The 12,793-nt window shown below is 35.4% G+C and overlaps 2 protein-coding genes across 6 annotated transcripts in view; both read left to right on the forward strand.

Moving 5' to 3' along the window:
- The window catches only part of LOC105327937 (alsin), a 76,245-nt gene that overhangs the window by 22,995 nt on the left and 40,457 nt on the right, over positions 1-12,793 (forward strand). For all 5 annotated transcript variants that reach the window (XM_066077532.1, XM_066077529.1, XM_066077534.1 and 2 more), the window contains 5 exons: positions 589-698; positions 840-917; positions 1,282-1,418; positions 1,930-2,103; positions 12,129-12,249. In XM_066077532.1, coding sequence (XP_065933604.1) covers positions 589-698; positions 840-917; positions 1,282-1,418; positions 1,930-2,103; positions 12,129-12,249 — 620 coding nt within the window. The remainder of the gene's footprint in view (positions 1-588; positions 699-839; positions 918-1,281; positions 1,419-1,929; positions 2,104-12,128; positions 12,250-12,793) is intronic.
- LOC105327905 (uncharacterized) lies at positions 4,000-9,814 on the forward strand. The gene is made up of 3 exons (XM_066074342.1): positions 4,000-4,409; positions 7,778-9,330; positions 9,585-9,814. The coding sequence occupies exons 1-3, from the start codon at positions 4,387-4,389 to the stop codon at positions 9,812-9,814; spliced, it is 1,806 nt and encodes a 601-aa protein (XP_065930414.1). The 5' UTR covers positions 4,000-4,386.

The following is a 12,793-nucleotide window of genomic DNA, read 5'->3' on the forward strand; positions in this document are numbered from 1 at the left end:
ATTTCAAATTGGTAAAAAGTAGTGAATAAACTAAATTTATTTGATTACTATATACAGGGAAATATATGCCCCCATTGTATTTGCCCCTTTCCCCCTCGCTGTCAGTAGGTGAATTTTAGACTGGGCGAATCTCGATCTCTCAAATATCTTTTTTCAAACACAAAATTGTCTGGGTGAATTCTAGACAGAGCAAAAACCATGTGCAAGTAAAGAAGGATGAAGAAAAAAATGGAGCAATAATAATCATGCATACAGTAGTCTTAAGTTATCCAGAAAGACACTCGGTAATGTGTTTTGTTGTCCAGTTTGACAGATTCAGCTCATGGATTGTGTTTTAGGTTTGTGACTGTGCAATCTGGTATTTTGGCCCAATACTATATCTGTTAATTTTTAGAGTACATATATATTGTACTAGGTGATGGGTATGATGACTTGGTAATCCAAATGTTGACTGTTACGGGATATAGTGATATCCTAATCTTTTTGTCGAACTGGGGTTTTGTGATTTTCCTTCTTTGTACAATCATACTTAAGTATCCAGTGAATAAGCAGATAATGACCACTAATTCTTTTTTTATCGCTGTCTAGGAGAGAAGTACATGGGGATGTGGCAGGACGACGTCAGACAGGGCAGTGGAATCGTGGTCACTCTGGACGGAATGTACTTCGAGGGCAACTTCACCAACGACAAGCTGACGGTTAGTAGAACAGAAAGGAATGAAATACACGAAAATTCTTCATGATATTCTCCGTGAATAATCTATCTGTTGGTATAATCTATACATAACTCTTTATGACTGTGTAAGCTGTGTGACTGACTTTGGCTGTTTCTGTAACAGGGGTTTGGTTTGATGATGACGTATGACAACAGCTGTTACGAGGGGGAGTTTGCAGGAATTACACAGCTACAAGGAAAGGTCAGTAGTTTGGTAGATATGATACGAGATGTTTTGATTTTTACGAAAAGTTGACTTAAACAAGTTTGAAAAATGTTTGTTGTGATATAACATAATTAAGGAGATTTTCCAGAAACTATTTTTTAAAAGATAATTATATGATGTGTATGTGATATAGGAAACTGGGGATCTCTAACCCTGAAACTATTGAAGGAGAGTTGAAAGTGTCACTTTGCCATTAATATGTCTGTGATTTAATTTAAACATTATTCTGTTGCACTTGTATGATAACTCAGCACTGTGTATGGTACCTATGAAATAGTGAAAACTAATTTAAATCATTTTGTGATGTGTTTGTGAAAATTATATGGTGTATATTTGATAGGGCAAGCTGAGAATGCCAAACCGTGACACCATTGAGGGGATGTTTAGTGGCTCATGGAACGAAGGACTGAAAATCAGTGGAGTCTTTAAGAAAGCTGAATATACAGACAGCAAGAAAACAGGACACAGACTCTCACAGTAAGTCTATGGATCTGCTAACAGGGTCATAGTATACCCTAAGTCCTTGCACCAATCCTTGTACATACTATATGTAGTTATTGTGAACCAAGTAATATACATGTTCATTAAAATCCTTCAGATTTGACAGCAACGTCTACTCACGAATATTTGTTGCATGCAGGTATAAAACACACTTCTCTAAATAAAACTGCTTTCTGGGTGTATAATGACACATATATTACGGTACTTGGTTTAGAGTATTCTGCATATCTTGTTCAAAGATGATTCATTCATTGACTCAGTATTATCAGGGATTTTGTTTGGAGCTTTGTAAAGGAAATTATCATGTCTAACTATATGAAGTTAATTCAACATTTCTAGTTGCTGTTTTATTACCTATTAATTTAACATTCTCTGAAAGTTCCTTAACCTGCAGTCATGCAGCTTCAGGACTTAAAACCCTATTGCTTTTCCTGATAATTTTCACTCTCTGACATTTACCAAGTCAGTTTTACCTTATATATTCAAGGATCTTTGGCACCATGGCCGTTCCTGCCAATCAAAAGTGGGAGGGCATGTTCCAGCAGTGTATCAATGTATTCAGGGTCAAAGGTCAGGACCAACTTAACACCCAGAAAGCCTGGGAAAATGTGGCAGTTACTCTGTCAAAGGGGAAGAAGAACATCAGAGAAATCCACCCAAAGTAAGAGATGACTACAGAGAACGTGCTGATATCAGCTTGTATATGTACATGTATATACATATTATCAAAACCGATTGGTGAGGTTTTTCTGATAGCATCAGGATCAATTCTGATGGTTATGTCAAACATAACCAAACCGCTATTGTTAAAACTTTATGATTTAATCAACTTGTGTTCTTAGGCGAAGTTATCTATGCAGACTTATGCAATGCCAGAGCTTATATTGGATTTCACCGAAAAGTTATTTTCCCACAACATCAGCTATTCCCTTGTGTTTAAATTCTATGCAAAGCTCTCTCTGTGTAAACTGGTGTTAAACCGTAGTCTCAAGTCATGCTATAGAGTATGCACAGCTCTCTTCTTGATGGAAGAGGATCAGTGATGTTGGATTGTGACAATGGCATTTAAACAAAATACATGCATGTCTCAACGACATATGGTAAAGAAGTTGTGTTTTGATTGAATGTTCAAAACTTTCAGGGGCAGTGATTGCTAGAAAGTTTTTTAAAGTCTCTATCTCTTATGGTTTCTGAGTAGTGGCAAAAACAAGCGCTCATATAAAAGAGGCATTAACTATTTAACTGTTTCAAGGTTGGAGTTGAAGGGCTATATTTTTAAATGCCTTAAAGAGTCCTTTCACATTCATGATATGTTTTCTCTACCAACATAAACAATAGAAATATAAAAAAATCATTGATTTCCTGACTTTCGACCTTGACCTTAATGTTATTTTAATCAGCCAAGGTGGACATTTCCATCCCATGTGGTCTGATGTCTCTATGATGAATGGTTCCTGACTTGTTTGTGTTTTTATTGAAGTTTAGGAGTTTTCAGGGGCAATAACTGCTACTAGGGGTCATCAAATCCTTTCGGTATGAATAGAAGAAGTCTCTTGGTGAATTACAGATATTCGTGAAAGTGTCAAGTCTCTACCTGTAATGGTTTAAGTGTTAAGTGATTACAATCATATTGTAATATAGATGCAATAATTCCATAATTATTTCAAGGTAGGCACCGAAAGGTTATATTTTGAAATGTCTTCAGAAATCATACTACATCCATAATTATAAGTTTTTCAATACCACTATTTATATGAAATCTCATTAATACATGTATACAGATTTTTGAATGACTTTGACCTTTGATCTTATGCCAAGGAAGATGTTTCAATCCCAAGTGGACCAATATCTCTACAATGTATGGTAAAAATGCTGTGTTTTTGTTGAATGTACGAAAGTTTCAGCAGCAAGAACCGCTAGAAGGGGGCCTCAGGCCCATTTGTTATGAACAAATAATGAAATTGAGGGAGTGTCTAAGTGAACTAATCACAAATACAGCATGGATGGTAGATGCTACAGCTGATAATGCGTTGCATTGAGTGATGACACTTTCTAATCGGTGTGTATTTCAATTGCGATTCACAACAAACATTCTGATTGGCACATTTATATAGACCCACCCATTATCAAATGCATGTTGAGAACATGATGCTAACATGTAAAAACAAATGTTGGAGAGAGAAAACTTAAAATAAAGTTGTACTTGCAAGTTAACAATTACAAACAGAGTTTTTTGACAGGTCATGATGTTTATGTACATGTGTAAATAATGTGAGTGGAAAAAAAACAAAGAAAAAGTTCTCTAAAAGCAGGGATACTGGAATGGTATTCTCTTTTGAGAAGTGGACAGGCAATGTCAGGCATAGCCTTCATCTACATGTATGCTATGCCTGTCCACCTCTCAAAAGAGAATACAGAATAAGGTTAATCACAGATCAGTCCAAAATTGAACATGTTTGTGCCTTAAATTTCAAGTTTTGTGTACATGTTTGAAAACACATGAACACTTATAGAAGTGTGTAATTGATCGGTTGAAGTTCAATAAAATGCAATATTTATTGTCAGTACCTGTTGAGAATTTTGTGGAATAAGCTACAACAAAATAAATATTCCTTAAATTGATGGCTGGCCAAATTGTATACCCTATTGGGCAATTCAGCAAGCTATTGAAATCTACCAGTATTCTGTAATTAACTGTACAGTAACTGAATTATCTTTCCTTGAAATAGGCCCTTGTCCTTCATTTGAAGGAAAGTGAAAATAACACTTATTTAAAAGTATATATTAATCAGAATATGTATTTTCTAAGTTCACTAAACTTCAAGACAGAGCAAAGACACTGAATGAATAGTTAAAACAAAATGAAAGTACAACACCTGGTTACGAAAATTACCACATCTAAAAATAGTACAGTAATTCCATAGGTAAGGTGTTGTCCTTCAAAATGGAGTCATTTCTAACAAGAATGTAAGTAAAAATCAATCTTCTAATTTATATTTGAATTTAGTCATAATGTGGTGCATTAAATGTTTATTTTTAGCTCACCGAGACGAAGTCAGGGGGAGCTTATGCTATACCGTCGGCGTCGGCGTCTGCGTCCGCGTCCGGACCTGGTTAAAGTTTTTGTTGCAGGTCCTGTATCTAAGCTATTACTTGTCCTATCTTCACCAAACTTGCATGGATGATGCATCTGGACTTACTTATGGACTTGAAAGACTTGGATGCTGAATCTCAGTCCTAAATTTCAGATGCTGGAGGAGGTTAAGGTTGTTGGACCAGGTTAAAGTTTTTGTTGCAGGTGCCCTTTGATAGCAATATCTAAGTTACTACTGGTCCGTACTTCACCAAACTTGCATGGATGGTGTGTCTTATGATACTGATGCACCAGACAGGCTTGAGTGCTGAATCTGAGCTATAGGTTTCAGATGCTGGAGGAGGTAAAGGTTTTTAGAGCAGGTTAAAGTTTTTGTTGCAGGTGCCCTTTGATAGCAATATCTAAGTTACTGCTGGTCCGTACTTCACCAAACTTGCATTGATGGTGTGTCTTATGATAATGATGCACCAGGCAGGCTTGATGCTGAATCTGAGCTATAGGCTACAGATGCTGAAGGAGGTTAAGATTTTTAGAGCTGGTTAAAGTTTTTGTTGCAGGTGCCCTCTAATGATTATATCTTAGTTACTACTTGTCCTAACTTCACCAGACTTCCATGGATGGTGCGTCTTATGATACTGATGCACCAGACAGGCTAAAGAATGCTGAATCTGAGCCATAGGTTTCGGATGCTGGAGGAGGTTAAGGTTTTTAGAGCTGGTTAAAGTTTTTGAAACAGGTGCCCTCAGATGATAATATCTTAGTTATTACAATTGTCCTAACTTCACCAGACTTCCATGGATGGTGCGTCTTATGATACTGATGCACCTGACAGGCTTGAATGCTGAGTCTGAGCCATAGGTTTCAGATGCTGGATATGGTTAAGTTTTTTGGAACAGGTCACATGTTTAATAGATGATAGTACTATTTCAAACTTGCATAGTTGATTAAACTGTAATATGAATGAATCACAGAGGAAGCTTCAGATGCAGAGCTTGATCTCCATTGTCAAGGATGCTAAAAAATATATCTTAGTTATTACAGGTCCTAACTTCACCAAACTTGAAGGGATGGTGTGTCTTATGATACAGATGCACCTGACAGGCATGGATGTTGAATCTGAGCCAAAGGTTGCGGATGCTGGAGCAGGTTAAGGTTTTAATTGCTAGTGCTCTCTGATGATGATATCTCAGTTATTACTGGTCTGAACTTCACCATACTTGCATGGAGATGCTTCTTATGTATACTGATGCACCTGATGGGCTTGAATGCTGAATCTGAGTCATAGGTTTCGGATGCTGGATGAGGTTTAGTTTTTTTGGAACAGGTCACATGTTTTATAGATGATAGCTTGCATAGTTGATTTAACTATATTATAAATGAAACGCAGAGGTTGCTTCAGATGCAGAGCCAGATCTCCATTATCAAGGATGCTAAAGAAATTTACCTCACTCAAACCTGCTCGATAGATAGATGTGTTTGTTGATAAATGATATAACATGATTCCTATGATATAGTATTGTATGGAATAAAACAATATTGTTTTAATATGATACAATATAATATCATATGTAATATTATAAAAAGTTATATGATATGATATGATATTGTATCAATATTTTTTTTATTTTATGTAATGATATCGTATCATGATATCGTTATGTATAGTATTGTATATTATGATACAATATTGTATAATATTATATTGTATTATTAATTTATTATTTTATCACATGATACTGTTACATAAGATATTGCAAAATATAATATTTTATCCTATGATACAATATTGTATATTCCATTGTATTGTATCATACGATATTGTATAGTATGATATTAGTTTCTGTTATATAGAATTATATCACATGAAATTGTACAATATGATACTGTAATATTATATTATATCGTATCATACGATATTGTATAATATGATATTGGCTTATAATATGATATATTGTCACATCACATGAAATTGTATTGTATGATATTGTAAAATATATTATAATTGTATCATATGATACAATATGTATAATATAATATTGTATTATATAATATTTTACTTTATCACATAATATTGTATCATTTGATATGATACAATGTTGTATCAAATTATATTGTATCATATGATACAATATCATATTATGTTTCAAAAATGATACAGTATCATACAATATCATACCATATTATACAATATAATATCATATGTTTCAATGTTATGATGTATTATGTATTATGATATTGTAATATAATACTATATTGTTTCATATATTATGATATTGTATTTTGTGATCAAATACAATAACGTTTAACACAATACAATGTCATATCATACATTACAATATCATCATTGTTTATTATGGTATTTTATTGTATTATATGATATATATTGTATATATGATAGGATGCAATATTTAATTTTATATTATTGTATTGATTAACATATGAACATATGATTATAATACAATTTTTTGACAGATTATATACGATATTGTGTCAAAACAGAATCCATGAATATCCAAGATCATAAAGTATGATTTTCATTTAATATGATAAAGGTGGTCTCATAAAGGTGAAGTCTCATAAGGGTGATGTCTCGTCTCGGTGAGCTTTGTAATCTGTGATTACCTATGTTTTATGTTATAATATTCTGTTGTCTGTCATTGATTTCATTTTGACTGTATGCAAACATGGTGATGTCAATTTATAAACCATTGAAGTGTTCATTTCAAAAATGGGTGTTTATTGTCAATAATTGATAGATTTTTTGTGTTTCTTTAATTATGAAAAATAAAAGGCACATTATAAATTATTCTCTATTAAGAAGTGGACTGGCACAGCCTACGTCCATGGATGTAGGCTATGCCTGTACACTCCTCAAAAGAGAATAATTCTAAATGGCCTATTTTGTAAGCAGTACGTCTCCAAGCCATTTTTAAAATCCGTTGAAAAAGCCCCTCTCCTCCTTTTAAATATGACAAAATCTTGAAACAAAGTTTAAAATAAGTATTTTTAACCCAATCAAATCCAATAAAGCCCAAAGAACTGTAGCTCCACTTGAAATTCAGGTTGACTGACCGCAGAGTTACAGTTCCATCCATACAAAAAACTATATTGTTTGTACATAAAAAGTTGTGCATGGTTTGCCTGTTGAGCTTTAGCTCTGAAGCTAAAAATTATAATAAAAAAAACACAGTTTATTCGACACTTCTTAAGCTTTCAAAAATATGCATATTATTAATGACAGATATGAGGGACTTGAGCATATGTCAGAGTCAGTGTTTGTGGGACTGTGTGATATAATGGGGACCTCACAACAGGTGGCCATCAGGAGGGAGGCAAGGGACATCAGGGAGATGGTGGACAGACGAGTGACATGTAACAATGGGACCATTGAGATGATGAGTGGAAGTTACAGAGAAGGATTTAGACTGGAGGGATCAGATATAGACTTTATGTACTGGCCAAACAACCACCGAGTGATCATGGACATGTCTCAGTTCGAGTATTACAACACAGCCAATACAACCTTGATTCTCTCTGATAGTTCTGAGAGTCCACCAGGATTCACTCTACTTCAGTTACTGACTCCATCAAGATATAGACAAGTCCAGTCAGCATGTGTCACAATGAATGATAGAGTCTATATATCTAGTTCTACATACAGACAGTTAACTTGTTCATTAGTTCATCCTAATTCTACTGTACACGGACCCTGTGGTAGTGGTGTATATGGAGGAGTACTAGAATATGACACTGCCATCTGTTTTGTTTGTGACTTTTGGCCTCGGTCTGCCTCCTCGTGGATAGACAGATGTCACTCATGGCCTGATCCTGAAGTTGTCAATGACATTGTCAGAAATGGCTGTCACTTTGTAGCAATAGGACACCCATTAGGACCACATGGAAATAGAGAATGGAGAATTTCATTTTCTCTGGCAGAATATAAACTTGTTTCATCAATGAACCACTGTCAATTTTTGACTTATGGATTGTTAAAACTTTTCTTAAAAGAAGTAATGAATCAACAGTCAGAGGAAACCAATAAACTGTTGTGTTCCTATCACATGAAGACAACAGTTTTTTGGGCGATTCAACAAAACACACTACCTCACTGGTGTCCACAAAATCTCCTGGCCGGTTTCTGGGTCTGCTTTAAACTTCTCCTTAAATGGGTGCATGAGGGAGTTAGTCCAAACTTTTTCATCCCACAAAACAACCTATTTCTGACAAAGGTCCATGGCTCAGCACAAAACAGATTATTCCTACAGTTACATGAATTGTACAAGAAAGGTCTGGCCTGTCTGTTACAGAGTTCCTCAATCAGGTCCTACATCATTGATGTCCTGTACAATCCTAGACTTTCTATATGTACAGATGAAAGTATTATGATGTCTGAAGTTGATTATGATGTAGAACTTGTCAGGGAGTCCAATAGAGCTGTTGTTTCTGAAGTAGATCTATTTGGTATTTCAAAAGCCATACACACAATAGAACAGTTGGTAGAGTCACCCCTGACACGCTATCAAGTTGTTACAATACAGAGTGTTACAGCCTCTTTATTTCAGTGTACTGCATTTCAATTACAAAAAATGTACACTAACACAGGTTACAACAAGCAGATGTATATTGCAGACAAAATGTCCTGTCACATGTTGAAATTAGCAGCCAAGTTACGATGTGTATCTGACATGTTGTACATTGCCATGTATTATTACAAGACACTCAGATACAGGGAAGCTTTATCTGTTCTAGAGATGACAAAGGTCAAGTTAGCACAGCCATATCTGATGTACCGGGGTATAAGGGACATGTAGACAGAGAGAGGTATACTGAGGCTGTAGGGGGACAGTCCTGGTCTACAAAGAGCAGACAGGCTGTAGCAAGGGATATCAAACTTGACCATGAAATCTGTTATATCAGTGAACTAATACCAGAACAACAGTCTGCTCTACAAAACAAAGATGATGCATTACATATCCCAGTGTTTGTAATGTTACACTTCCTAGAGTTCTTGTGTTACAGACACCTTGATACAACATTATCACAAACAGCTCTAGATGAGCTACAGGTCCTAGTCCACCATGATCAGGGACTGTATATATTTCATCTATACAGAGACATCTCCTGGGAGATCCTGGGGATCTGTCAACAGATCACGGGGAACCTCCAGGCTGCTCTATACTCATACCAACAGTCATTCACACAGTATCCGTTGCACAGAATACAAACTGCTACACACAGGAGAATACAGGACATAGTTGGAACAATCTCACACCAGTAAATAATTACCTATAATATAGGAAACGTTCTGAGATTGAAAGCTAGTAACAAACTTAGTATAATTATGTATAAAGATAAGACAGATTGTATTACGACATTCCTGCATTATGATAAATCTATCCTTGAATCACATGCTACTTTGGGTCTATTTCAGGGGTATTTGACAACTGTACATGTGACTTATATTTTTAGTTGTTTGTTAGCAGTAGATGTAACATAGCATTGCCTCTAAGTTATGTATGACAGAATGAGTGAGTAGTAATACATTGCAGTGCGTCTGGGTTTAGCAGTGTAATACAATACAGATCAATTTACTACAATATCCTTGAACTGATAAAGTCTGTGACTGACGGAATGAATGTACTATGCTTTGCTAGTCCAGTTTGAAATACTGTATTATGGTTTACATTTCCTTATCAACAGTGTACTTTACTGCTGTATTTATGCAATGTTTATTGTATTTCTAATTTTTTCATATTAAAACAATGCACTGAAAGAAAGCATTCTTTTTTAAATGCACTGATGTTTAATCAATGTCTTGACATTTATATTTGCAATCTACAGGATATGCATTTGTAACTTTTTTTTTTATCATGATGTTGTTTATATATATCTGCAAGTTGTGAAAATATGGTAAAGTCCCTAAATCTTTCCACACATGTATTTTATCTTTAATACCATAAAACGGGAGGCCCAGGAGCCATATCGCTCACCTGAGTAACATTGGTCAAAACTCTAATCAGCAAGCGGGAATATGTATTTGGAATCAAAAGACATACTATCTAGTTTAATAAGAACAAAGGAATTTCTCTCTCTTTCTATCGGTCTCTCTCTCTCTCTCTCTCTCTCTCTCTCTCTCTCTCTCTAAGGAGGTGATAAACAAAAGTCTCATACCATGGTCCAGAGTACGCATAGCTCTCTCCTAGATAGGAGATGATCGTACATGTTGAATGTGGTTTGCTTACTTACCAGTCAAGTGATTGAGATGAATTTCTCAATTTCTACACCTTTCAATCGGAAATCGACAGTCAATAAACAAATTTAACGATGATATGAAAGAACTTTAGACAGAAGTGGAAAGTGCAAAGGGGTCTATCTACACGTAGGTAGAACTGAGCAATCTTTGCTTGCCAAGTTTCCAATTCGGTTATTCTTCCTTACCGTACCACATGGTATGAATTTACACACGTGTAAACATACATTACCATACATTTTACCACAGATGTTATTTCTTCACTTGTCTCTAAATTCCTTTAAATGCCATCACTAGACCAATACAGTGGCGTGGTTTGTTTACATGTAAAAATGATGACTCCTGATCTGCTTTTTGAGGTCGATTTGCTTAAAGATGATTTATTAGGAGAAAGTTTGGGGCAAGTTAAGTGACAACTACATTTATGAACAGTCGTAAACTGAATGAACAATTTTTAATTGATTATTTTCACAGAATTAAAGGTATGATATAATGTCAATTATATCTGTTCACAGGGCTTCTATATATGTCATAGACAGCAGAGTGGATATGAACCCCTGTGATCTGATCATACCTAGCATAATTCATGCAAAGTAAATTGCAAGTTTTTCATAATTGAAATATGCACTGTACATTTTATAGATATGTACATCTATAATCAAACCCATTTTTACTTAGAGCCACAGCCATATTTATCGTGTGATTGTTATGTCACAACAAATGCCCCAATTCTGATTGCCATCAGAAACAGGCGAATTTTTCATTTTCTGTTATGTTGTTGTTTTGTCTGTACATAATTTAGTCTGCACAGCAGCCAATCAGAAGTAAACTGAGTCCACCAATATGACAGTTTGTGGTCATGAACCGGGTATGGTTTATGCATGACGTAGCTGACAGACTTGAACGTAATGCTATACCGGTATTGAAAAAACCTCACCAAATTCATTATGATAATAATACTGTAGGTATTTACATGCATATGTGTTTTGTACACTTTGTCATTAATATTTCCATTGATTATAAATGTATAAGCTGAAAAGCAGATATTCTAATATGGATAAAAATTTTGGTTTGTGATCTGAAATGGTTTTGTTGGAATTTAATTTTGTTCTTAACCATATAAACGCTTTGATTTTATTGAAGAATATGAACCCCCAAAAGAATTTTCTGTTTTTAATTAATTAAATACAGTACATTCAAAATGTCTAACACGTCAATTTTGATAAGGAATCACATATATTGTAAATTTGCAATGTGTACTCAGTGTTTCCATTAAATATATAATCATGTTTTTTACCTGTTGTTCACCTGTTTTACCTGTCTTACCTGTGTTTCTGGTCAGTCCCTCCAATAAGATACGGAGGATTCTGACCCTAGCGGAGGAGCTGGAGACGATCCCCCCTCACAGCAAGGGGAGGCTTACTGTGGAGTACTACCACCAGATCAAAACCTACCTACACAAGGTCAGTCAAACGGTCATACCATCACAGAAAAGGCCACTAGTACTACCGCCATATAATGTCCTACTTACACAATTTCAAACGGTCATACCATCACAGAATAGGCCGCTAGCACTACCGCCATATAATGTCCTACTTACACAATGTTAAACGGTCATCTCATCACAGAATAGGCCGCTAATACTACCGCCATATAATTACATACTTACACAATGTCAAACGGTCATACCATCACAGAATAGGCCGCTAGTACTACCGCCATATAATTACATACTTACACAATGTCAAACGGTCATACCATCACAGAATAGGCCACTAGTACTACCGCCATATAATTACATACTTACACAATGTCAAACGGTCATACCATCACAGAATAGGCCGCTAGCACTACCGCCATATAATGTCCTACTTACACAATGTCAAACGGTCATACCATCACAGAATAGGCCGCTAGCACTACCGCCATATAATGTCCTACTTACACAATGTCAAACGGTCATCTCATCACAGAATAGGCCGCTAGTGTTACATGTAGCATCATAGA

This window comes from Magallana gigas, chromosome 2 (assembly GCF_963853765.1).
Source record: "Magallana gigas chromosome 2, xbMagGiga1.1, whole genome shotgun sequence".
NCBI lineage: Eukaryota > Metazoa > Mollusca > Bivalvia > Ostreida > Ostreidae > Magallana > Magallana gigas.